This window comes from Macaca thibetana, chromosome 9 (genome assembly GCF_024542745.1).
Source record: "Macaca thibetana thibetana isolate TM-01 chromosome 9, ASM2454274v1, whole genome shotgun sequence".
Lineage (NCBI taxonomy): Eukaryota > Metazoa > Chordata > Mammalia > Primates > Cercopithecidae > Macaca > Macaca thibetana.
The window spans coordinates 46,804,735-46,831,088 of NC_065586.1; the positions used below are offsets into that span (position 1 = coordinate 46,804,735).

The window sequence follows — 26,354 nt, forward strand, 5'->3', positions numbered from 1 at the left end:
CTCTGAGCTGAAGGTGCTGAGGAGGCATGAAGTGCCCCCCATTTCCCGGCCAGCAGTGTGGCTGGGCAGCAGGTCCCCCGAGATGGACCTGACCACTTCCTGTGGCCCTACCTCAAAGTCCACGCTCTTTTCATGGCTCCCAGGGAGCAGGTTCCCATAAGGATGCGTTTGGTGGGGCCACCCGCTGTGTCTACCACATTCCCAGAGTCCCCTGAGCCAAGTCCTCAGGGACAGGAACTGGCTTGTGTGGTTGGCAGCGCCTGTGGGGGCCAGCCAGGGTGGTTGGGGGGCAGGACAAGACCCACCGGGTAGGCCGGCCCAGGCCACTTCCTCTCTTTGTTGTCCTCATATTTTCTTTTCCTCCTGAGATTTAACTTGAAGACAACGTCACTAGCAGTTTCTGGAGCCACTTGCCAAGGCTGAGTGTGAGCTGAGCCTGCCCCACCGCCAAGATGATCCTGAGCTTGCTGTTCAGCCTTGGGGGCCCCCTGGGCTGGGGGCTGCTGGGGGTATGGGCCCAGGCTCCCAGTACTAGGCTGTCTGATATGCAGAGCTCCAGGCTACCTGGGGTCTGGAGGGCAGAGGCTGAGGACACCGGCGAGGACCCCGTTGGACGGTAAGAGGGCCTGGACCTTGGCAGAGGTCATGGAGTAGGATCTGAGTCCCAGCTCAGCTAGAGCAGAGCCTCTCTAGACCTCACGTCCCATCTGTGAAATGGGCTAATCGAAGCTATCTGCTGGGCCAGCTGTGAGGCTGAACAAGTCTAGCCTGGACTCGGTGTTTCAGGATCCACCTAAGAATGACAGGGAGTTCCCTGTCGGAGCCATGGCAGGGAATGGGGCTCGGGGGGCTGGTGGGGAGGCACAGCTCCTACCATCAATCACCCAGCATGGGGCACTGGGGGACTGTGGCTGAAGCCATTGCCAGCTGGCCTGGCCATGCCTCCTGTTCTTCGAAAGAAATCAATTCTGAAAGCTGACACCCAGCAAGGCTGCCCTCAGATTTTGATCTGAGTTCCCTGGGGACCTGACTCTGAGTGCCCAGCAGTGAGCAGAGAGGGCACCCTGCTCTCCACAGCATAATCCAGGGAGCTCTGCCTCAGTGACCCCAAAAGTGGGCAGGATGGTCTTGCAACTGGACCCAGAACACAGCTTTCCAACATTCTATTTGTACAGGGCCAGGGCCCCTCCTGCTGATGAGGTATTGGGCCTGTAAGTCCCCCCTCGTCTCCAACTGCCCCCCAGTCAGAGCAGCAGGTGCTGTTTACGGGGCTAGTCTCGGGGCCAGGCACCTTGCCATGTGTGTCTCAGTTCATCCCTCCAACAGCCCCACTTACAGAGGAGGAGCCCGAGGCTCAGAGAGGCTGAGGGGCTTGCCCAAGGTCACACAGCTAAGGAGCAAGATCTGAGTCTGACTCCAGAGCTCATAGTCAACTCTTCGCAGCACTCGAAGCCAGCCCCAACTCCCAGATGCTCCTACCCCCACCCTCCTGCCCCCGCACACCAGACCTGTTTGGCTAAGGGCATCTACATGGATGTAGGGAGTGAGGGGAGCCAACTTACACTTCTATGAGGTGTATGAGAGCCGCCATCGCAGAGCGGACCTGCCTGGGAGAGGTCTCATTTGGCTTCTGAGTTGTAGGTTTGTTGGGTCCTTTCCTGAAAACGGATTTGACCAGGGAGGGGCAAGAGGCCCCTTAGTGAGGGGCTGGTGGCAGTGGTGTGGGGAGCAGTGGCTGAGCAGCTGGCCATGGAAAAACCTCATTCCCGCCTGCCACCAACTCTGCTCAGGGCTGGGAAGCGCAGGTGATTCTCAGTGGTGGGGCGGGGAGGGGGTGCGGGGCAGGGGCAGGGTGGATCCAGACACTCCGCTCTGATTTCAGCACCAAGGAAGCTCCATGCCTGAGTCTCAGGCCACCTTCCTCCTTTTGATGAAAGGGAGGATGAGGGGACCCGGTGGACAGGAGGGAGGAGGGAGCTGCTCCTCTTCCTCCCCGGGGTCTTGGTTGTGGGAGACATTGCTCCCTTAGCCCCAAGGAGTGAGGGTCTGGGAACTGTTGTCGGGCAGCCCTGCAGGGGCCCTGCAGTCCTTCTCTGGGGGTTCTCAGAGTGGGAGGGTGCATGTACCTGGACCAGGAATGCCCAGGTGTCCCAAGCCTGGAAGCCCCCTGCCTGCAAGGCTCTCCTTCCCACATCCAGAAGCTGCAGTCTCCACAGGACAAGCCCATGTTCTCTCAACAAGCCCGGATGGGCTGGTGAGAAAGGAAGGAAACGCCACGGCTTCCTGGGCTGATTGCTTCCCGTGCTCCTGTGACCAGGGAGGCGGAAGCGTGCTCCAGTCCCCGTCCCTGCAGCAGGGGAAGGGGAGGCAGATTGGGTTCCACTAGCAGGGGTGGTGACACCGACACCATCACAGGGAGGCTCGGCTGCCAGAGTCAGGCATTCTGCCCTGCCTTTGCCGCTCACGTTTCCAGAGGCCCAGGGCTAGGCCGGGCCCTGGATGCAGGCCCCAATAAGACCCTTTGCAAGGAAAAGCTTGAATAGAACCACTATGTCCTCAGACTTCCCTGCGGTGGAGAAGTGAAGGGGTTAACTGCTTCTTAGGTCGCCAGGGACCCCGAGGGGCCCAGCCCAGGGAGTCAGCAGCCTGAGCATTAGGACTCTGGGAGGACGAGGCTCTTTCTGTGCCCTGACTCGGGGATGTCTAGAATGTGAGCGCCTCAGACCCAGGATTTGCTGTCCCAGTGGAACTCAGTCTGCGGTAGGGACTGTGCTGAGCCCCAGGCAAGGTGTCCTATCTATCACATTGCTGTGACAGCTCAGAGGGGTGGGGATGCCCCCCAGAGCCACAGAGCTCTTAAGTGACAGTGAGAGCCGGGGCCCACCCAGGCATTCTCTGTCCTGTCCCCCCAAGAGGGTGGCCGTGTAGGGGACGCTGCTGCCAGCAGGCTGGTTGGCCCCAGTCACCAGCCTCAGGCTTCTCCTGACCCTCACACCAGGAGCCTTGGGATCTTCCCAGCTGGGAGCTTGTGGCCCGGAGGAGTCCAGCATATGGCTAGAGGTCACACAGGAGCAGGGCGGAACACAAGCCACGATGCACCTTTTGCACTTGTTCCTCCCCCATCCTCACCCCCCCTCCCCCCCGTGCCTGACCCCTGCCGGGCACAGAGCTCTTGACATCAACAGGGAAGAGCCCCCACTGGCCAGAGCTGAAGATTCCAGAACCACGCTCAGGGGTTCTCGGCTCTGGGCTGGCCCCTGAGAGAGCCTCGGGCTTCTCTGCCAAGGCCCTTTTCTGACTCAAGGACAAAACCCTGTGAGTTTCTCCCCTGGAATGGTCAGGTTAATGGCTGGCTTCAGGGCATCAGAAAGCAAGGCTGCTGAGAACACGCCCTCCTTGCCAAGGAAGACTTGAGGGCCTCTGGGAGGGCGTTTCCTGGCTGGGGAAGGGAAGGCACTCCACACAATCTGCATAATGGATGCGCCCTCCCCCACCTACAGGCTCCCTTCCCCTTCCCCCCAACACTCGCTCTGCTCTGTTTGCCGCAGAGGCACAGCTTCTTCGCATTTCAATGACGGGGGAAGTGCCTTGCTCAAGGTCACTGTGGGTTCGGGGAGGAGGAGGAGAGGAAAGCACAGGCCACCCAGCTTCCATTTAAAGCTCCAAAGGAGTCCACATACCCTCCCATCTGGGTGGGGAAGCAGGTTGGGGCAACAGAAGACCAAAAGCAGCTCCAAACCAGGCCAGGGGAGCCCCACATTCACTCTGGGTTGGCCACTGGGAGATGAGGGCACCCAGCAGGACTCCCCAAGGGAGGGCACAAAGATAAAGCCAGTCTGAGATGGAGGGGCAGAGGGAAAAATGGGCGCTTCAGCAAGTTGGGCCGGGGGCATGGGCATCAAGGGCCAGCAAGAAGCTGCCAAGAGCTGGAGGAAGCCAAAGCAAAGGTCAAGAATGTTCCCAGGGTTCTGGGCCAGCAGCCTGTACTGTGCCAAGGGAGGGCCTGCCCAGGGCGGGCAGTGTGGGCAGAGAGAATAGCGGTGCTGAAGCCCAGGGTCTGCGCAGGTCAGCGGAGAAAGTTCCTGGGCAGGAAGGGTGGGCGGCATAGTTTCCACTTCCAGGAGCTTGAGGTGGAAAGTCCCGGTCACTCCTAGCAGACTGGACCAGGCCAGGCGTGCCTGGGGCACAGGCCTTCCAGGCCCTCTGCAGTAGGTCAGAGGTTTGCGAGGAATGGAACTTTGTTTAGAGAGAGTTTCTCAACCCTGGCACTACTGACATTTTGGACTAGACAGTTCCTTGCTGTGGGGTGTGGAGATGTCCTATGCATTGTAGGTATTTGGCAGCATCTTTGGGCCCCGCCCATGAGATGCCCAGTCGTGAGTAGCACCCACCACCCAGTTGTGACAATGCACCTGGGGAAAGTCCCCTCTCCTCCCATTGAGAACCACTGGTCTAAGAGAGATTTTTCCCTAGGACTGAGCCCATATTCCAGGAGTTTCCATGGGGCCCCAGGTGGGTGTCTGTGCAAGCGAGCCTGTCACCTGTGGCTCCTGAGCTCTGGGGCCAGTGCCTTCCCAGCCCTCTGTTTCAGTGTTGAGTGAGCATTCCTTCCTTCCATCCTTATGGTGAGGTGACCCCTTTTCACACTGACTGATTCCTTGGAGATGCACCGGCCCCTTCCTAGTCTCTGTTCCCATTGGCTGGCATAGCAAATCCTGAGCCAACACCCATCGTTTTCATCCCTTGGCTTTGGAGTCAGTCTTGATAGTTGTGAGAGAAACTCCCTACTCATTGTTGTCTTCCAAAATGTTCTTTCTTTTTTTCTTTTGAGACAGGGTCTTGCTCCATTGCCCAGGCTCGAGTGCAGTGGTTCACTGTCGGCTCACTGCGACCTCCACCTCCTCGGCTCAAGCAATCCTCCCACCTCAGTCTCCCAAGTAGCTGGGACTAGAGGTGTGCACCACCGCGCCCAGCTAATTTTTGTATTTTTTGTAGAGACAGGTATGTGCCACGTTGCCCAGACTTGTCTGAAACTCCTGGACTCAAGCAATCCACCCGCCTGGGCCTCCCAAAGTGCTGGGATTACAGGCGTGAGTCACTGTGCCCGGGTTCCAAAATGTTCTTGATTATTCATCTGCATTTTCTTTTCCTGATGAAAATGATTTTATTTATTTTTTAAAGTTTCATTTGTATTAGTTATACGTACTCATAGGCAGGGGAGTGGGCCAAATCCAGCCCCTCACCTGTTTTTGCTAACAAAGTTTTATTCAAGCACAGCCAGGCTGGTTCATTTACATATCGTCAGTGACTGCTTTTGTGGTACAATGGCAGAGTTGAGTAGATGGGACAGAGTTCATGTGGCCTGGAAAGCCTGAAACCATGGCCAGCATCAGGGGCATGTGACCTATGCAGTCACACACAAGGCCCTGCCCTCTGGAGGGCTCCTCCCTGGGTGTCATCATCTTGAAATTCTTCATACTTTTTGAAGGAGAGGCCCCACGTATTCGTTTTGCACTGGGCCTTGCAGATTATGTAGCTGGTCTTGTGTCAAATATTTACTATCTCTACCTTTAGAAAAAAAGTTTGCTGATCTCCTGATTAGGAATCAACTTGTTCTATAAGGCTTGCTGAGACGGTCAGAAGCCCCAGCTCCCTCTGGTCCCAAAGGCAATGACTTTCAACTTTGCAGGTGATTCTTTCGCATTTACCTCTGTATCACTAAATAACATGCTTGCATTGCTGCTTCTTGGGAGGTAGCATTATCTTTTTTTTTGAGACGGAGTTTCACTCTTGCTGCCCAGGCTGGAGTGCAATGGCGCGATCTTGGCTCACTGCAACCTCCACCTCCCAGATTCAAGCGATCTTCCTGCCTCAGCCTCCCGAGTTGCTGGGATGGAGATAGCATTATCTTTGAGTCAGATGTCATTCCTACCCCAAAGCAAATGCATGTGCATGTATTCATAGGGCCACATGTACTGCTCAGCATTAAGCCTTGAACTAAACTGAAACTTTTTTGCCCCCTTGCACACTTTTTGTTTTCCCTGTAGTAAGAATTTAGAACTTCCAGAGTTCTAAAATTTCATGTGTCTTGCTTTTTTCTTTTGCTTATTCCGTGTCTTTATCACTAACTCAACTCCACACCCTCAGCCAGTTGTCCACATCTGCTCTCTACACTCTCATTCACGCCGGGTGTCGGAGCAGCTGCGTCTTCTTGGAGATGCGGCTCCCAGAGCCTCCAGGTATGTTCCGATGTGGACTGCTGCCCTCATACCATAGCCCATTGTCGTCCTGGGGGTTCCCTTCACCTGGTTTTTATGTTGGAACCTGTTTCCTGATCCTGTGCCTTCTCTTTCTTGATTTTCTCTGTTGTTTTGTTGGAGTGTTTCCTGTGGCACCACGGTTCTGCATCCTGGGTGTGCCATGCAATGACCCAGAGAGCCTTAAAATGCTGGTGCTCAGGCCCTAATCTCAGGGGGTCTGGGAGACTATTGTTTTTCTTTCTTTTTATTATTATTATTATTATTGAGATGGAGTCTCGCACTGTCACCCAGGCTGGAGTGCAGTGGCATGATCTTGGCTCACCACAATCTCCACCTCCCGGGTTCAAGCAATTCTCCTGCCTCAGCCTCCCAAGTAGCTGGGATTACAGGCACCCATCACCATGCCCAGCTAATTTTTTGTATTTTTAGTAGAGACAGGGTGTCACTATGTTGGCCAGGCTGGTCTCAAACTCCTGACCTCATGATCTGCCCGCCTCGGCCTTCCAAAGTTCTGGGATTACAGGCATGAGCCACCGTGCCTGGCCTCTTTTTATTGTTTTTTGTAGAGATGACGTCTCACTATATTGCCCAGGCTGGTCTCAAATTCCTAGTCTCAAGCAGTCCTCCTGCTTTGGCCTCCCAGTGTTGGGATGACTGGCATGAGCCACTGCACCTAACCCAAGACATCATTATTATTATTATTATTATTATTATTATTATTATTGAGACGGAGTCTTGCTTTGTCACCCAGGCTGGAATGCAATGGTGCAATCTCCACTTACTGCAACCTCTGCCTTCCGGGTTCAAGTGATTCTCCTGCCTCAGCCTCCCAAGTAGCTGGGATTACAGGCATGCACCACCATGCCCAGCTAATTTTTGTATTTTTAGTGGAGACGAGGTTTTGCCATGTTTGCCAGGCTGGTTTGGAACCCCTGACCTCAAGTCATCCCCCTGCCTTGGCCTCCCAAAGTGCTGGAATTACAAGCATAAGCCACCACACTCGGCCCCAAGACTATTATTTTTAATTATTTTTAAAGTGCCACACAATGGTTTTGTTTTTGAGTGTGGTTTTGTTTTGTTTTGTTTTTTTGAGGTGGGGGTCTCACTATGTTCTCCAGGCTGATCTCGAACTCTAGGCCTCAAGCAGTTCTCCCACCTCAGCCTCTTGAGTAGCTGGGATTACAGGTGCAAGCCACCACATCTGGCTTGCATGATGGTGTTGATGTGCAGGCAATATTTCAAACCACTGCTCATCAGGTAGTCTCCTGATGAGGGATACGTGGGAGGTGAATGTTCTGAAACCTGGGTCATTTGAAAATATCTTTATTCTCACTCCCACACTGATTCATAGTTAGGCTGGATATAGGATTCTGAGTTGTAAATTATGTTTCTTCAGTATTTTGAATGCAATCCTCACTGTGTTCCAGTTTCCAATATTGCTGTTGAGAGGTTCAAAGCCATTCCAGTTACCGATTTTGTATGCATGTGTTTGTCTTGGTTTTCCTCGCTGGAAGCACGTAGAGACCATCTTTGTTCCCAGAGTTCTAAAATTTCATGATGACATGTTTTGATATAAGTGTATTTTCATCATATTGCAGGTAATTGGTGCTGCTCTGAATCTGGAAATTGAAGTCCTTCCCTTCCGGAATATGTTTTTGGTTTGTTATTGAGACAAGGTCTCGCTCTTTTGCTCAGGCTGGAGTCCAGTGGTGCAGTCATAGCTCACTGAAGCCTCAACCTCCCGGGCTCACAGGACCCTTCCACCTCAGCCATCCGAAGAGCTGGGACTACAGGTGCACACCAGCACACCTGGCTAATTTTTCAGTTTTTTTGTGGAGATTGAGATCTTTCCATGTTGCTCAGGCTGGTCTCAAACTCCTGAGCTCAAGTGATCCTCCTGCCTCAACTTCCCAAAATACCGAGATTACAGACATGAGCCACCATGCCCAGCCTGATTTTTTTTCATTGATGATTTCCTCCCTCTGTTCTCTCTTTCTGAAATTTGTACTATTTCAATGTTACATTTGCAAGACTGGTCCTCTATTTTTCTTTTCTCTTTCCAATTTTTCATCTCTCTGTTTGCTCTTTTAGGGAAATTTCTTTAACTTGACCCTCTGACATTTCCATTAAATTTATTTTCATTTCTACTGTTATGTTTTTAATTTCCAAGAGTTCTTTTTTGTTCTTTGAATGTTCACCCTTCCTCTCCCATCCCCCCTCATTTTTTTTCTTTTTCATAGATTCCTGGTCTTGTTTCTTCGGTGCAGTAATTTATTTTATCAACCTGGAAATCTTAGTGCAAATGTTTCAGTGGTTCTCTTCTCCTTACGCAGGCTTAGTTTTTGTCCAAGTTGGTATTTTTTCGTTTGCCCACTTTGACCTCTTTTTTTTTTTTTTTTTTTTTTTTTTTTTTGGAGATAGGGTCTTGCTCTGCACCCAGGCTGAAGTGTAGTGGCATAATCATGGCTCACTGCAGCCTCGAAATTCTGGGCTCAATCAATCCTCCTACCTCAGCCTCCTAAAGAGCTGGGACTACAGGCATGTGCCACCACACCTGGCTAATTTTTTGTAGGGATGAGGTCTCACTATGTTGCGCAGGCTGGACTCAAACTCCTGGGCTCAAAGGATCCTCCCACCTCAGCCTCCCACAGTGCTGGGGTTACAGGCGTGCGCCACTGTACCTGGCCCTCTTTTGGAATACAATGTTTCTCGGGTAAATCTTGGATGTCTGCTCACTTGAGAAAGACTGAGAAACTGACTGGAAGCTGGGGTGTATGGATACCCTTTTCTGACCCATTTTGTCATAGGATCTTCTGGTTGGCTATTTTTATGGGAGAACCCCTCGTGTCAGCAGCTTTGGGTCTTTTCCTCTTGGGCTGGCTCATTTTCCTGAGAAACTTTTCCAGTCTGCTGCTGAGAGGGTAAAGCAGGCTAGGGGCTCAGCACTCAAAATATGGTCACTCAGCTGGGCACGGTGGCTTATGCCTGTAATCCCAGCACTTTGGGAGGCCGAGGCAGGTGGATCACGAGGTCAGGAGTTCGAGACCAGCCTGGCCAACATAGTGAAACCCCGTCTCTACTGAAAATACAAAAAAATTAGCCGGGTGTGGTGGCGGGTGCCTGTAATCCCAGCTACTTGGGAGGCTGAGGCAAAGAGAATCGCTTGAACCTGAGAGGCGGAGGTTGCAGCAAGCTGAGATCGCGCCACTGTACTCCAGCCCAAGCGACAGTGCAAGACTCCATCTCAAAAACAAGAAAAAAAAAAAAAAGTCACTTGAATCCCCCACCCTTGCCTTTCCCAGCACTATCCCTGTGTGACAGTGCTTGACGGCCCCAGGACAAAGACCAGCTCCGGAGAATAAAATCCTGGCACTGACAGTCACTTTACCACCAAGGCCTCTGAACGCCGCTAAGAGCTCACAGATGTGGCCACTTCTCCCACGTCCACCATCACTCAGTCAAAACTGCCGCCATCTCCCCCTAGACCCTGGACACAGCTGCCAACATCTTGCCCTCCCATCCTCTCTGCACCCAGGAACCAGGGTGGCTCTTTCACGCCACTTCCCTGCTGAAACCCCTCCATGACTTCCCATGCCCTCAGGACATAGGCCAGCTCCTCCGCTGAGGTCTGGCTTCTCCTTTCATCCCAGCCTCCTTCTGCAGCCCCTTCCTCACCCCTATGCACCCCTGTCACATCTGGTGCCTCATCCAACTTTCCGGCTTTAAGACATAGCCCCATTAGCTCCTTCTCCTAAAAGTCTCTGCAGATCCTGGCACCTCTCACCCATTCTAAGAGTGCTCTCCCTGGGGACCCTGAAGGGAAAGTCTGTACCTCCACATCCACACCCTGAGCTTGAGCGCAGCACCCAGCACCCAAGAGGTGCTGAGCTGTACTGTGCCACGGAGATCATTGCCACTTGCCACTTTGATGAGCTCTGTTCTGGGAGCTGGCTGCCTGGGGAAGGGCTCTCTGACCACTGCCACGGACCCCATGGAGTCAGCCACTGGGTCAGTGAACTGGAGCTCCATCAGCATGAGCGTCCCCCGGCTCCTGGGATCACCACAGTGCATGCTGGTGAAGGGCCAGGATGGAGGGGCTACCTTTCAAGTGTGCAGGATACTGAGTGTGACCTCCAACCACCTTGCATGACCTTGATGTGGTGGCCATCCCAGAGAAGACACTGCTCCACCCAGCTGCTTACCTTTCCTTAGGACAACTGTTTGAAAGTCCATTTCTAGAATGATCCTAATGGGCATGGCCAGGGAGCTGGTCCTTCACATAAGTAGCAACTGGGCAGGCTGCCAGGGCAGTTGGAATGGGGCAGTGGAGCTGTGTTCACAGAACACTTGTCAGGAGCCAGGCACCTGGTATTCCTCTACCCACTTAAAGGAGGGCATTACCATCGCCATTGTATAGATGGGGAAAGAGAAGCTCCCTAAGCGCCTCACTCGGGGTCACACAGTCAGAAAGCGTGAGGGATTCAAACCCAGGACTCTCCAGCCCCAGCTGCACCTTGGTAGCAGGAGAAACAGCGAGAGCTTTCTGGGTCTGCGGCTAACGTCACCGAAGGGAATCCATGCAGACAGCTGCAGTGCACATGGTGTTTTCCCACACTCTGACTGTTAGTTTTGTTGGCTAAAACAGTCATCACCCTGGAGCTGCTTTTCACAGTTCTAGATTTTGGTGGGTTTCTCAGCCTCTCTGTGCTGGCTCGGGGAGGCTTCAGGAAGGGGGTGGAGCAGGTGCCCTCTGCAGGTAGGGATTGTGAAACATTTGGTCTGGAGCCCAGGGATGAACAATGCAGAGGGCTCTCTTCACAGGATAATGGATTCCAGAATCCCAGCACTGCTCCGGCAGGAGGTGGGGACTGGTGGCTCTGCACTGGCACCCCCTGTTGACCTGGGTGTGGCTCAGCAGCCTTCTCCTCTTGCTTGTTTTCCAGTAACTGGTGCCCCTACCCGATGTCCAAGCTGGTCACTTTACTAGCTCTTTGCAAAACAGAGAAATTCCTCGTCCACTCGCAGCAGCCATGTCCGCAGGGAGCTCCAGACTGCCAGAGAGTCAAAGTCATGTGAGTAGGGGAGGGTGGGCCATTCGCCCAGGCCTGGAGCGAGCCCTCCCTGGAGTCACTGAGTCAGCCCTCCTCCTCCTCCAGGTACCGCATGGCCCACAAGCCAGTGTACCAGGTCAAGCAGAAGGTGCTGACCTCCTTGGCCTGGAGGTGCTGCCCTGGTTACACGGGCCCCAACTGCGAGCACCACGGTAGGGCTCCCTGCTGCCCCCCTCCCCACTTGACCTCTGATCCCCAAAGTCAAGCAGCTCCTCTGACCACTGGGGTCAATATCTAATGCTTTCTTCTGCAGATTCCATGGCAATCCCTGAGCCTGCAGATCCTAGTGACAGCCACCAGGAACCTGGGGATGGACCAGTCAGCTTTGAACCTGGTGTGTTGCTTTCCGGAAGGGGCAGGCAGACAGGCAGGCAGGCTGCTGGGGCCCACGTAGCCAGCTGGCCCTTTCTCCTGTGATACAGCAGTGCCATTTCAGGGAAACCTTGCCTCCAGAATCAGCAAGGACTCCTCTGTGGCCTGCACCACCTCCCACCTTGAAGGCCAGGCTCACCGGGCTCCCAGCTGCCTGCTGGCCAAGCACACACACCCTTTTCCTTCACCCCATCTTCTGGGAAGTACTGGTTCATCTGACACTTTCCTTGTCCCCTGAACCACACAAACCCTTGTGCCTGGAAAAAGCATTCTCACCCTTCCCCACAGCCCTAACCAGAGCCAGGAAGTCATACTGTCCTTGGTCTTGGAGTCAGCACAGGAAACCCACCAAAAGACATCATTTGCAGCAGGGCCCTTCAAGCCTGGGCCCAAGATTGAGAAAGCAAATGAGTGTCATTATGTGGTGAAGTATTTATTGACAAGGGCTGCCAAGAATGAAGTTGTGAGGCCATGTGCATGTGCTGAGGAGGGGAGTGGACCATGATTGATTAGTCATGTCTGCTGTGGGTGTAGGAGGCAGGATGAGGGTTCACTTGCTATGCATTTGCCCTCCAGGGGCTTAAGGCTTCTAAGCTCCTGCTCAGAGGACATCAGCAGCTACCTTCCCTGCTCTCAGCCCTCAACGATCCTTCTCTGAACCTCGTGATTGTCCCAGACCTGGTGAGTTAGCCCTTGACATTTATGTCTGCTGTGCATTTAGGCCACCTGGCTGCAGCGATCAGTGAGGTTGAGGTGCAACAGGAACAGCAGGAACACCTTCTGGGAGATCTCCAGAATGATGTTCACCGGGTGGCAGACAGCCTGCCAGGCCTGTGGAAGGCCCTGCCTGGTAACCTCACAGCTGCAATGATGGAAGCAAATCAAACAGGGCACGGTGAGTGGCAGGCTCTAGGGGCTGAGGAAGAGCCTGGTCACATTGAGGGGAGGAGGGGAGGACCCCGCTGGTCCCAGCCTGGGAGGAATGTTTGCTCCTGCAGGGCTTGTGTCACACCACACGTCTGTTGCAGAGTTCCCTGACAGATCCTTGGAGCAGGTGCTGCTACCCCACGTGGACACCTTCCTACAAGTGCATTTCAGCCCCATCTGGAGGAGCTTTAACCAAAGCCTGCACAGCCTTTCCCAGGCCATAAGAAACCTGTCTCTTAATGTAGAGGCCAACCGCCAGGCCATCTCGAGAGTTCAGGACAGTGCCGTGGCCAAGGCTGACTTCCAGGAGCTTGGTGCCAAATTTGAGGCCAAGGTCCAGGAGAATGCTCAGAGAGTGGGTCAGCTGCGGCAGGACGTGGAGGATCGCCTGCACGCCCAGCACTTTACCCTGCACCGTTCGATCTCAGAACTCCAGGCCGATGTGGACACCAAATTGAAGAGGCTGCACAAGGCTCAGGAGGCCCCAGGCACCAATGGCAGCCTGGTGCTGGCAACGCCCCAGGCTGGGGCAAGGCCTGAGCCAGAGAGCCTGCAGGCCAGGCTGGGCCAGCTGCAGAGGAACCTCTCAGAGCTGCACATGACCACGGCCCGCAGGGAGGAGGAGTTGCAGTACACCCTGGAGGACATGAGGGCCACCCTGACCCGGCACGCGGATGAGATCAAGGAACTGTACTCCGAATCCGACGAGACCTTCGATCAGATTAGCAAGGTGGAGCGGCAGGTGGAGGAGCTGCAGGTGAACCACACGGCGCTCCGTGAGCTGCGCGTGATCCTGATGGAGAAGTCTCTGATCATGGAGGAAAACAAGGAGGAGGTGGAGCGGCAGCTCCTGGAGCTCAATCTCACGCTGCAGCACCTGCAGGGTGGCCATGCCGACCTCATCAAGTACGTGAAGGACTGCAACTGCCAGAAGCTCTACTTAGACCTGGACGTCATCCGGGAGGGCCAGAGGGACGCCACGCGTGCCCTGGAGGAGACCCAGGTGAGCCTGGACGAGCGGCGGCAGCTGGACGGCTCCTCCCTGCTGGCCCTGCAGAGCGCCGTGGACGCCGTGTCCCTGGCTGTGGACGCTCACAAAGTGGAGGGCGAGAGGGCGCGAGCGGCCACGGCGCGGCTCCGGAGCCAAGTGCAGGCGCTGGATGGCGAGGTGGGAGCGCTGAAGGCGGCCGCGGCGGAGGCCCGCCACGAGGTGCGCCAGCTGCACAGCGCCTTCGCCGCCCTGCTGGAGGACGCGCTGCGGCACGAGGCGGTGCTGGCCGCGCTCTTCGGGGAGGAGGTGCTGGAGGAGATGTCTGAGGAGGCGCCGGGACCGCTGCCCCTGACCTATGAGCAGATCCGCGTGGCCCTGCAGGACGCCGCCAGCGGGCTGCAGGAGCAGGTGCTCGGCTGGGATGAGCTGGCCGCCCGAGTGGCGGCCCTGGAGCAGGCCTCGGAGCCCCCGCGGCCGGCAGAGCACCTGGAGCCCAGCCACGACGCGGGCCGCGAGGAGGCCGCCACCACCGCCCTGGCCGGGCTGGCGCGGGAGCTCCAGCGCCTAAGCAACGACGTCAAACGTGTCGGGCAGTGCTGCGAGGCCGAGGCTGAGGCCGGGGCCGGGGCTGCCTCCCTCAACGCCTCCCTTGACGCCTCCCTTGACGGCCTCCACGATGCACTCTTCGCCACCCAGCGCAGCTTGGAGCAGCACCAACGGCTCTTCCACAGCCTCTTTGGGAACTTCCAAGGGCTCATGGAAGCCAACGTCAGCCTGGACCTGGGGAAGCTGCAGACCATGCTGAGCAGGAAAGGGAAGAAGCAGCAGAAAGGCCTAGAAGCTCCCCGGAAGAGAGACAAGAAGGAAGCGGAGCCTTTGGTGGACACGCGCGGCACAGGGCCTGTGCCAGGTGCCTTGGGCGCGGCGCTCTGGGAGACAGGTGAGTTCCTGGACCGGGGAGACTGGACGAGTCTAGGAGGCCAGGGAGGGCTGGCGGCAGCTCTTCTGCCTCCAAGAGGGCCAGGAAGAGAGAGAACAGCATGGCCATCGGTCACCCCTATTGGGTCCACCTTCCCTTTGGCCCACCTGCTTTTCAGGGATGTGGGCCTCTCAAGCTACCTGGCTTATGGGGAGACAGGAGAAGTCACAAAAACCACCTGCTAGTGCCATAGCCCGTGAACGGCAGAGCCTGGAGGCCACACGCACACCAGGGCCGCGTACTGCTCCCGCTGCAGAGAGGGGAGCGCCTCCTGCCCTGCCAGGGCAGCCCTCAAGTCCCCGCATCTCAACTCTTCACCTCACCCCCTTCATTCCCATGTGCGTTTAAGCCACTGTATCTAGGTAGAATGTGGCTAGGGACTGCAGCCACTTGCAGCCCCACTTAGCTACTGTTTCACTTTCCATGATTTTAGTTTCTTTTTTCTGGTTTCTTTTTTTGAGATGGGTCTCACTTTGTTGTCCAGGCTTGAGTACAGTGGTAGGATCATGGCTCACTGCAGCCTCAACCTCCCCAGGCTCAGCTGATCCTCCCACTTCAGCCTCCAGAGTAGCTGGGACTTACAGGCATGTGTCACCATGCCTAGCTAATTTTTGTACTTTTTGTAGAGACGGGGTCTTGCTATGTTGCCCAGGCCGGTCTCAAACTCCTGGGCTCAAGCAATCTGCCCACCTCAGCCTCCTAAAGTGTTAGGATTACAGATGTGAGCCATGTGCCCAGGCTTGATTTCAGTTTCTTGCATCAACCACGATGAGAAAATAGGTGAGTACAGTAAAATAAGATTTTGAGAGAGGGAGAAACCACATTCATATAACTTTTATTGCAGTATATTGTTATAATTGTTTTATATTTTATTATTGTCATTAATCTCTTACTGTGCCTAATTTACAAGTTAAACTTTGGCACAGGTATTTACATAGAGGGGAAAAAAAGTATATATTGGGTTTAGTACTGTCTGAGATTTCAGGCACCTGCTAACATCTTGGAACACACCTCAGTGGACTGTACGGGGAAAGCCATGGGCCCTGTAAGGAGCTCATTCCCTCTGCAAATACAGTTAACCTGTCTCACCGCTCTGTGCTAGTCTCCTTCCTGGGCTTTACCACAATGACCCATCCCAACAGGTCAATGACACACTCATCAGCACTACCACCTTACGTGAAACTGAGGCACAAACAGAAGTTTCCTGCTTGCACAGCTAGTGAGCAGCAGAGGAGCACTGTCTTTAGGGTGCTCGTTCTTCCCCTCCAAAAGGCCCTCCATGGCTGGTCCCTGCAGGGCCCTGGGCCTGGGAGCTGGCTTTGAGGTTGAAGGGATGTGTGACCAAGCTTCCCATCCCCTCCCTGAGTGTGGTCCTGGGAGGGGGACAGCTAGGCTCTGTGTCTCAAGTGACTCTCTCTGTTAGAGGCTGGCCTTGGAGCTGTGGCCACACCCCACCCACACACAGGGCTAAGTACAAGGCCACCATCTTAGCCATGGCCATGCGCAGCCTGGCGTGTGGCAAGTCCAAGGCCTTGTTGAAGGTCCCGTCCCAGGCAGCCCCTGCCCCTGCTGACCCTCCCTATGGCCCAAGAGGCAATGTGGAGCAGTGGGAGGCACCCAGGCTCTGGCATCACTTGTCTGCTTCTTCCTCAGTAAAATGGCAGAATCCCTACCCATGTCAAAGTTGTGTTATGAAGACTGCTGCGTTTACCAAATACCTAGCACAAAGCTTACCTCATGTAGGAATGCAGTCAACTTTTTCCCAGTTCCCCAGCATTTTCAGGGTCCAGGCTGTGTCCACCTACACTGACACTTCCCTCTTGTTTCCTCTTGTGGTGGGGCAAGGCTTCAATATGCTGATGACTTTCAGAATTTGCCTGATGGTTTGGAAATGTGTTTACCATGACGATATTTATTTCAAAAAAATGTTTTCCTTCAAAACAAATTTCCAGGCCAGGCGCAGTGGCTCATGCCTTTAATCCCAGCAGTTTGGGAGGCTGAGGCGGGTGGATCACCTGAGGTCAGGAGTTTGAGACCAGCCTGGCCAACATGGTGAAACCCCATCTCTGCTAAAAATACAAAATTATCCGGGTGTGGTGGTGGGTGCCTGTAATCCCAGCTACTCAGGAGGCTGAGACAGGAGAATCACTTGAACCTGGGAGGCAGAGGCCGCAGTTAGCCGAGATTGCGCCACTGCACTCCAGCCTGGGCAAGAAAAGCAAAACTCTGTCTAAAAAAAAAAAGAATTAGCCAGGTGTGGTGGCAGGCACCTGTAATTCCAACTACTTGGAAGGCTGAGGCAGGAGAATCGCTTGAACCTGGGAGGCAGAGGTTGCTGTGAGCCAAGATAGCTCCACTGCACTCCAGCCTGGGGGACAGAGTAGGAGTCTGTCTCAAACACAGACACACACCCACACACACCCCAAATTTCCCTTTATTTGTCTGTAGGAAAGCTGTAGGGCTTCAATGTGTGCCCTGCAGGGAAGCACACTCTGAGTTTGCACAGCCCTTTGAAGCCACATCTTAGGGCCTGTCTGGCGAAAGGCTGGGTTGAGGGGGTCTTCCTCTGCGGCGAAACTCCCTGCGCAGGCGCCCGGACGGAACGGCCGGAACAAGGGCCTAGCACCGGTAGAGGGCGCTGCGGGCCGGCCTGCCTTTGGCTAGGCGAGAGACCCACCTGCTGGGTGTTAGGGGAATTGCAGAGGCAGCCGCTGGCCTCTGACTTGGCACAATCTTTTTTTTTTTTTTTTTTGAGACGGAATTTCACTCTTGTTGCCCAGGCTAGAGTGCAATGGCGCCATCTCGGCTCATCGCAACCTCCGCTTCCCGGGTTCAAGCGATTCTCATGCCTCAGCCTCCAGGGTAGCTGGGATTACAGGTATGCGCCACCACGCCTGGCTAATTTTGTATTTTTAGTAGAGATGGGGTTTCTCCATGTTGGTCAGGCTGGTCTCGAGCTACCGACCTCAGGTGATCCGCCTGCCTTGGCCTCCCAAAGTGCTGAGATTACAGGCGTGAACCACTGCGCCCAGCTGACTTGACACAATCTTAACACAAATGGGAAAGCTATTCTCAACTGTCTAATTCTCAGAAAATCTTCCAGAACTAGAGAAAAGCAACATTTTTTTATTCAAAAGTCTTGCTGAATTGGGAGTCAAAGAGCTGAGGCTCAAGTTCCGGGAGCCAAGTCAGTAATTGCTCAGCAAACTGCTCCTTTACAGGCTTTGGTTTCATCACCTAAGAAGTGGGGACCTTGTTTTAAACCCCTACAGAGGGAGCAGGTTGAGGAACCCCACAGTAGACATGACCTCGTTGGTGCCAAGGCCAGTGTCACAGCCAGGACCCAAGTAGGACTCACCCTTCCTGTGCCGTCTCATGACCCTGTCCCCACCTGCCCAACCATGCTGGCCAGGCAGCACGACTGGCTTCTTCCTGGCTGTTTGTGCACCCTCCACACATGGCAGCTTCCTCTGCCTCTGCCCGTGCATGGGCCCAGCACCAGTGTTCTGTCGGTGTTCCTGTCCTAAGGCTGGCCAAAGTGCTCCCTGCAGAGAACCAGAAGTCAAGAGATTCAAGGTCTGCTCCCAGGAGGCTTGGTAATTTACTAGTTGTGTGGTCTGGAGCAACAAGCTTTTTCTTTCTGGGCCTCAATTTACCCATATGTAATCTCAGGGTTCTGTGCAACATTTTGAAAAACCACATTAAGATGACCAGCTCACACCTGTAATCCCAGCACTTTGCGGGGCTGAGGTGGGAGGACCGCTTGAGCTCAGTCTGGGCAACAGAGCAAGACTCTGTCTCTACAAAAAATGAAAAATTAGCCAGGCATGATGGCGCGTGCCTGTAGACCCAGCTACTCAGGAGGCTGAGGTGGGAGGATTGCTTGAACCCAGGAAGTTGAGGCTGCAGTGAGCCATGATCTCAATGCACTCCAGTCTGGGCAACAAGAGACCATTTATCAACTAAAAAAAAGACCAGCTTGAAGGGGCTTCTCTTCCCTGGCTTCACCTGCTCTTTCCTTCTTTCTCCAAGGTTCTGTCTTCAACATCCAGGAGGAGGATCCAGCCTTCATAGCTCTGCAAATACCTTCCCAGTGTTAGCATTATTATTACCTTGAGGATGGATATTTTCTCCCTTTCCCCTGAGTATCTCAAGATTCCTAGCAGGTAGTGGTCTGGGAGTCAGAGACCCGTGTTCCTGTCCCAGCCTGCCATTTACAAACCATGTAACCTTGAGCAGCTGGCGAAGGATTCAACCTGTTTTGTCAATCGGGAATACTGTCTCTCAAGGAAGGTGGAAGGAAAAGGAATCAAATGAGAAAGTGCTTTGTGGCTGGGCATGGTGGCTCACCTGTAAGCCTAACATTTTGGGAGGCTGAGGCTGGAGGATCACTTGAGCCCAGGAGGTTGAGATCAGCCTGGGCAACATAGTAAGACTCCATCTCTACGAGAAAAAAAAAAAGGCAGGGGGCTGCAGTGTCATGACCGCCACTGCACTCCAACCTGGGAGACAGAGTGAGACCCTGTCTCAAAAAAAAAAAAGAAAAAAGAAAAAGCGTTTTGTTAAAATGTTAATCAGCTGAGACAACAGACTTGCATTTTCCTTCCTCTCAGTTAGTGAAAAACTGAGAATTGGCCATCTAGCTCTGCTCCTGCAATAACACTGCTGTTGCGAATATCTAGGTTATCTAGAAATAGTGACCTATTTCCAGTGCTAATAAGGTGAGGACGGCGGGGCTCAGGGTTTAATTTCCCACCCAATGGCGTAAGGGATGAGTCACTGAGCACTTTCATGTTTCAGGATCCCCTGTGGCCTTCTATGCCAGCTTTTCAGAAGGGACGGCTGCCCTGCAGACAGTGAAGTTCAACTCTACGCACATCAACGTTGGCAGCAGCTACTTCCCTGAACATGGCTACTTCCGAGCCCCTGAGCGTGGTGTCTACCTGTTTGCAGTGAGCGTTGAATTTGGCCCAGGGCCAGGCACTGGGCAGCTGGTGTTTGGAGGTCACCATCGGACTCCGGTCTGTACCACTGGGCAGGGGGGTGGAAGCACAGCAACGGTCTTTGCCATGGCTGAGCTGCAGAAGGGTGAACGAGTGTGGTTTGAGTTAACGCAGGGATCAATAACAAAGAGAAGCCTGCCGGGCACTGCATTTGGGGGCTTCCTAATGTTTAAGACCTGAAGCCAGCCCTGATCTGATCAGACATCATGGACTCGCCCAGCTCTCCCTGGCATGGGTCTCTGGCCAAGGATGGGCAGGAGGTCATTCAGTTGGTCTGTCTTTTCCCTGGAAACCTTCTGCAAAGACAGTGTGGTGTATGTGGCCTTCCTCTAGCTGCATGGGGCTTGGCCACTTCTCCAGGATGAGAAGGACTAGAATGCTTCTCTGGACAGGACATGGTCCTAGGAAGCCTGAACCTTGGCTTGGCATGCCTTCTCAGACAGCCTGGCCTGGGCTCCAACTCTTCACCACACCCTGTATTCTACAACTTCTTTGGTATTTTGCTCCTCCTGTGGTTGGAAACTTCTGTACAACACTTTAAACTTTTCTCTTGCTTCCTCTTCTCTTCTCCCTAATCGTATGATAGAAGGATATTCTTTCCCAGGAAGAATGTTTAAAATGGAGGCAACATTTTGGCCAACACTGGAAAGCACTAGAGGGCAATGGGATTAAACCAACCTGCTTGGTCTCTATTAGTAATGGAGATGACAGTCTGGCCAATCAAGGGAAAGGAAATTAGTACCTTTAGTTTCAGTCATTCCTTGTATGATATGGTTTGGCTGTGTCCCCACCTGAAATATCATCTTGAATTGTAATCCCTATAATCCCCACATGTCAAGGGAGAGATCAGGTGGAGGTAATTGGATCTTGGGGCAGTTCCCCCATGCTGTTCTCGTGATAGTGAGTTCTCATGAGATCTGATGATTTTATAAGTGTTTGGTAGTTCCTCCTGTGTTCTTTCTCCTTACTGCCACCTTGTGAAGAAGGTGCCTTGGTTCCTCTTTGCCATCTGCTGTGATTTTAAGTTTCCTGAGGCCTCCCCAGCCTTGAGGAACTGAGTCAATTAAACCTCTTTCCTTTATAAATTACCCAGTCTTGGGCAGTTCTTTATAGCAGTGTGAAAATGGACTAATACATTTGTATTAATCTGTAATTTAAATTTCATCTCTTTCTCCTTGCCTTACGTAGAGTAAAGGCCAAGACATGCCAAACGTGAACTAAAATGTGTAGGGCCTTCACCTTTTTTACTTCCTCCAGTATCTTGGGACCATCATAATTCTTGTTAGCGTCTCTAACCAGGAGGCAGCTGAGGGAGGAGGGAAGGAAGACTGTAAAAAATCCCCCTCAATAATGATCAAATTTGGAATAAAGTGATGCCCTTCAAATCTCTGCCTCATTTACTTCTGGAGGGCAAAAATAATTGGTAGAGTAGGTAGAAAAATATGGGACAATGTGAAACTATGTGGGTAAATGTGACTTTGATTATTCTAGGCCCTGTTATGTAGAATGATTTCAGTTCTACAGTATACAGATACAGTATATTCCTGTAATATACCAGCATACGGTTTTCAAAAAATTTCAGATCCTAGAGCAAACTGGCCTGAGAAAGCAGTCGTCTGGCTATCAGAAACAAGGGTTTTTTTGATATTAGGTACTCAAAATTTGTTGAATATAGTCTTCTCAGATTGCTGAGGCAGGAGAATTGGTTGAACCTGGGAGGCGAAGGTTGCAGTGAGCTGAGATCGTGCCACTGCGCTCCAGCCTGGGAGACAGAGCAAGACTCCATCTCAAAAAAAAAAAAAAAAAAAAAAAAAAAAAATTCAGATGGAACTTGGTAGTGAGTTGCTTGTTGGCGTTAACAAGGTTACCAGCACTTCTAATTGTTTGCTAGGAGTCATTACTTCACTTGTTCCTCAGAATTTATTTATCACTAAGTTTTACGCACTCAATGTGCATCGGTGTTAGAAGGAACAGTATGCCAGGCCACACTGCTGACTAAAGTTTGACCTGGGGTAAATCACAACCTCTCTTGAACTTTATCTGTCTGTATGAGGTGTGAGGTGGTTGATCTTACAGCTCTCGTTAGTTATTCTGGCTTTTTTTTTTTTTTTTTTGAGACGGAGTCTTGCTCTATCACTCAGGCTGGAGTGCCATGGCGTGATCTCGGCTCACTGCAACCTCCGCCTCCCGGGCTCAAGCAATTCTCCTGCCTCAGCTTCTCGAGTAACTGAGATTAGAGGCACCTGCCGCTATGCCCGGCTAATTTTTGTATTTTTAGTAGAGACAGGGTTTCACCATGTTGGCCAGGCTGGTCTTGAATTCCTGACCTCAAATGATCCACCCGCCTCAGCCTCCCAAAGTGGTGGGATTACAGGCATGAGCCACCACGCCTGGCCTCTGGCATTTTATTATCTTAAACACAGGTTTAAATATCACCCACCACCAGCGCAGTTGGCCACGCCAGAACAAAGACTGGAAGCCCAGTAGCAGGTGAGCCTTGGTGCTGCAGACTGTGCTGCTGTCTTCTTTCTGCTCAGTCGTGCAGTGACTGGTCAGACTCTGCTGATAACAGTTGAGACATTAGGTAATGCAGTGTTATCCTCTGGAAGTTACTGCCCATAGTGAATGAAGTGAACTGACCCCTTCCGGAAGGGGTACATGCCATCCAATCCGCATGCATTTGGTCCTCTTTGACAGGAAGGTTATACATGAAAGTGCTAATGGGCAAGCTCTGCCAACAGCATGGATGTGTCACTCCAGAAGTTTCTGGGATGAGAACTAGAGAAATAATCGTTCTTTTAGACAGGGAATTTTCCATGCAAAAAAACATATATGACTGTATTTCACAAAACTTTAACATCAAGTTTAAGGGCAAATTTTCTGTTTAAACGAACCCCAGATTAGCAATAATTCTGAAGTTCATCTGATAGACTTCCTGTCTCCGCCTGGGAGGAGGTTCCTCCTGACTGTCCTGCAAGCAGACCCCCCCGTTACCCAGACCACTGGTCAGCACCCTCACTGTGGCACCCAAAACAACACAATGGACGGAGCACACGGTGGTACCTGCAAACCTGATGTGGAAAAAATATTTCAAAATCCCCAAATCGGTGGCTCATGCCTGTAATCCCAGCACTTGGGAGGCCGAGGCAGGCGGAACACCTGAGGTCAGGAGTTCAAGACCAGCCTGGCCAACGTGATGAAACCCTGTCTCTACTAAAAATACAAAAATTAGCCAGGCGTGGTGGCGGGCGCTTGTAATCCCCACTACTTGGGAGGCTGAGGCAGGAGAATCACTTGAACCCAGGACGCAAAGGTTGCAATGAGCCGAGATCGAGCCATTGCACTCCAGCTTGAGCGACGACAGCGAAACTCCATCACAAAAAAAAAAAAAAAAAAAAAAATCCCCAATCGAAAAACAAGAGATGGTACCATAGGTACATCAGGACATTTCAGTATTTCCTGAAAAATAGAAGGGATCAGGTCTGAAATGAAACAGCAACAGGAAGTCATGACCCCAAACATGTGAGACTGCTGGGGAGATGGGAGTGCTTTGCGGGGAGCCCCAAACTCAAACCCAGCCCTTGAGACATGTTGAGGACGCAAGGGTTGAAAAAGTAACTGTTGAGTACTATGTTCAGTATCTGGGTGATGGCATCGTTCATACCACAAACTTTAGCATCACACAACATACCTAGGTAACAGACCTGCACATGTAGCCCCTGAATCTAAAATAAAAGTTGAAAAAAACAAAAACGAAAACCAACCCTAAAACAGTTCCACCATCACCACAAGGAAAAAAATAAAACACACACTTGGGGTCACTGAGTGCCAGAACTCCAGCCCTGCCATCAGCCCTGAACCCCAGGTACAGAGCAGCTGCTGGGCCTCTGGAAGCAGGGAGCCCCCACACCCTGACAAACACGCCCTTAACAAACCTGCAGGGGCCAATCCCAAGATGTCTCCAGAAACCACAATGTCAAAGTCACTCACTACTGTTAGATTTTATTTCAGAAGCAGCGTGAAGAGGCTACACAGCTCTTGACATGTTTCTTAGAACTCTTTTTCTCAGCCTCTGCACCCTCTGTTATCTCTTTAGCTCAAAAACAGAAAAGCTCTCCCCGCTGTAGCCTGAGCACCCTCCTTCCATCCCCTCCATCAAGAAAGCTCCCCAAACCTGGCTTGACAATGACTCAGCTCTCTTGGAGGGGGTAGTGGAGGTAGATGAATGGAGCAGGGAAAGCCAGAATCCTTTTGAGAAGGAAAAGGGAAATGAGGCCAGCACGGTGGCTCATGCCTGTAATCATAGCCCTTTGGAAGGCTGAGGCAGGAGGATTGCTTGAGGCCCAAAGTTTGAGGTTGAAGTGAGCTATGACTGTGCCACTGTACCCCAGCCTGGGTGACAGAGTGAGACCCTATCTCAAACAAACAACCCAACCACACCCAAATAACAATTAGCAAAACTTCAGTAAGGTCTATAGATTATGGTATTGTTAGTTATTGCTATTGTATCAATGTGAACTTTCCTGGTTCTCATAATTGTACATAATTGGTTAAGTAATAGAACATCCCTGAAGTATTTAGGGATAAAGGGTTGTTAGCTCTGTAATTTACTTCAAATAGGTCAGAAAAAAAAATGTGTGCATACACAATACACGGACATTACAAACATTACAAGATGAGTCTCTGTGATTCCTATACACACATACAGAATGACAAAGCAATTGTGCAATGTTAGCAGTTTATGAATCTGGGTGAAGGGTAAATGGCAGTCCTTATACTATTCATGAAACTTCAATGGAAGCCTGGAATCATTTCAAAATAAAACATTTGGCTGTTGAAATAAACACAGATGGGCTGACAAAAGTAGAAGGTAGGATGAAACATATGAGAAGCATGGTAACAATTATGGAAGAAACATCCAGGGGACCTAAGATTTGTCCTAGAAAGTTCTAGAAAAAGAAAAAAAAAACGGAAGAAACAAAAGAAATAATGGGAGAAAATTTCCCAGGTCTAAGAAAATACCCCATTAGTACTAAGCAACAGAATGAATATATTTAGATATGGCCAGTTTCAACTTCCAACATCAAGAATAAAAAGAAAATTCTATTTCTTGAAAATAAGTTAACCTGTATAACATGTCACTTATTAGATCCACATCAGACTTCTCACTGGCGACAAGGGATGCTAGAAGATAATGGAGTATCATCTTCAGAGTTAGATTCTGTCTCCAGCCGAACTCCTAGCCAGGTATTGCCCAGGATCAAGTAATAAAAATTGCTTTTAAAATGTCTGATTAAAATCTCTTCCACAGCAGTGTAGGTCTTTCGGTGGAAACTTCCAATTTTTTATGTTTTTCAACACTGACCTGCATTTCAGTGATACAGTAGAGCAACAGATGTCATCATCCGGATTCTAAAATGGCTTTTAAAAGTGGCTTCTCCCTTAAAGGAAAACAAGGGGGCCCAATTTTTTCTTCATGTTGCTTGAATATATATATATATATATATAATTACATATATATTTATTATATCATAATTATATATTTATTATATATTATAAATTATATATATATAATTTTGTTGTTGTTGTTTAGAGACGGAGTCTTGCTCTGTTGCCCAGGCTGGAATGCAGTGGCGCAATCTCAGCTCACTGTAACCTCTGCTTCCTGGGTTCACGCAATTCTCCTGCCTCAGCTTCCCGAGGAGCTGGGATTACAGGCGTGTACCACCACACCCAGCTAATTTTTGTACCTTTTAGTAGAGACAGGGTTTCACTATATGTTGGCCAGGCTGCTCCTGACCTCAGGTGGTCTGCCCGCCTCGGCCTCCCAAAGTGCTGGGATTAGAGGAGTGAGCCACTGCACCCGGCCGAAGATATTTTCAATATAAACATTCCATATTGATTTTTAGATGTTAACACTTCAAGCTTCCTGCATAGTGTTTAGAATGTGAGCCAGGCATGGTGGCATGGTCCCAGCTAAGAGGCTGAGGTGGGAGGACAGCTTGAGATCAGGAGTTTGAGGCTACAGTGCATTATGATTGTGCCTGTGAACAGCCGCTGCACACTAGCCTGGGTGACAGTGTGAGACTGTCTCTAAAGAAGAAAAAATTAGGAAATGAGCACTGAGATGGATGTAGGGACACTGAGAGATAGGGAATTGACTTAGATTTCATTTGAACAAAGACCAAGAAGCTGCTAAGATTCAGAGGAGCAACAGGCAGGCCACACATATTCCATCAAAGAATGTGAATTAACAATTCCTATATCAAAAGGAGATTATGGGCTGGGCGCAGTGGCTCATGCCTATAATCCCAGCACTCTGGAAGGCCGAGGTGGGCAGATCTCCTGAGGTTGGGAGTTCAAGACCAGCCTGGCCAACATGGTAAACCCCGTCTCTACTAAAAATATAAAATTAGCTGAGTGTGGTGGTGCAGGCCTGTAATCCCAGCTTCTCAGGTGGCTGAGGCTGGAGAATTGCTTGAATCCGGGAGGCAGAGGTTGCAGCGAGCTGGGATCACCCCACTGCGCTCCAGCCTGGGTGACAGAGCGAAACTCCATCTAAAAAAAAAAAAAAAAAAAATTGTGAATGAACCTTTCAGCCCTAGTCCTTGCTCCCATCCAAAAATTAATTTTTGTATGTGCCACTGCACTTGAACTAAGCTGCCATCTGGATCCCAGCATCAAGGTGACTCTCCTCTTCTGCTTATACCA

The 26,354-nt window shown here is 51.6% G+C and overlaps 2 protein-coding genes across 24 annotated transcripts in view; one reads left to right on the plus strand and one right to left on the minus strand.

Moving 5' to 3' along the window:
* Positions 1-26,354, minus strand: part of SNCG (synuclein gamma) — a 389,209-nt gene that overhangs the window by 5,252 nt on the left and 357,603 nt on the right. The window contains exon 1 of one of the 21 annotated variants that reach the window (XM_050803905.1): positions 22,627-22,632. The exons of 16 other annotated variants lie outside the window; for them this stretch is intronic. The gene's annotated coding sequence lies outside the window, so the exon portion shown is untranslated. Of the gene's footprint in view, positions 1-111; positions 137-305; positions 330-1,234; positions 1,241-9,589; positions 9,596-22,626; positions 22,633-26,354 lie in introns of those variants that run through there. 4 more of the 21 variants (XM_050803912.1, XM_050803896.1, XM_050803888.1 and 1 more) reach the window with 4 other exon arrangements.
* On the plus strand, positions 132-24,633 carry MMRN2 (multimerin 2). 3 transcript variants are annotated; one of them, XM_050803828.1, is made up of 7 exons: positions 132-616; positions 11,204-11,332; positions 11,417-11,523; positions 11,625-11,705; positions 12,465-12,638; positions 12,742-14,601; positions 19,441-24,633. In XM_050803828.1, exons 1-7 carry the CDS (start codon positions 453-455, stop codon positions 19,821-19,823), a joined length of 2,898 nt encoding a protein of 965 aa, XP_050659785.1. In that variant the 5' UTR covers positions 132-452; the 3' UTR covers positions 19,824-24,633. The 3 variants fall into 3 exon arrangements, with proteins under 3 accessions (XP_050659785.1, XP_050659786.1, XP_050659787.1); XM_050803829.1 differs by having other exon boundaries at positions 12,772-14,601; XM_050803830.1 differs by lacking the exon at positions 132-616 and adding an exon at positions 1,838-5,689.

Bases quoted from the DNA above. Each gene is read 5' to 3' on its own strand.
- MMRN2 (XM_050803828.1), top strand. From the start codon at position 453: ATGATCCTGAGCTTGCTGTTCAGCCTTGGGGGCCCCCTGGGCTGGGGG. The intron at 617-11,203 runs GTAAGAGGGCCT...CTTGTTTTCCAG, and splicing joins GGCGAGGACCCCGTTGGACG to TAACTGGTGCCCCTACCCGA. The intron at 12,639-12,741 runs GTGAGTGGCAGG...TTGCTCCTGCAG, and splicing joins AGCAAATCAAACAGGGCACG to GGCTTGTGTCACACCACACG.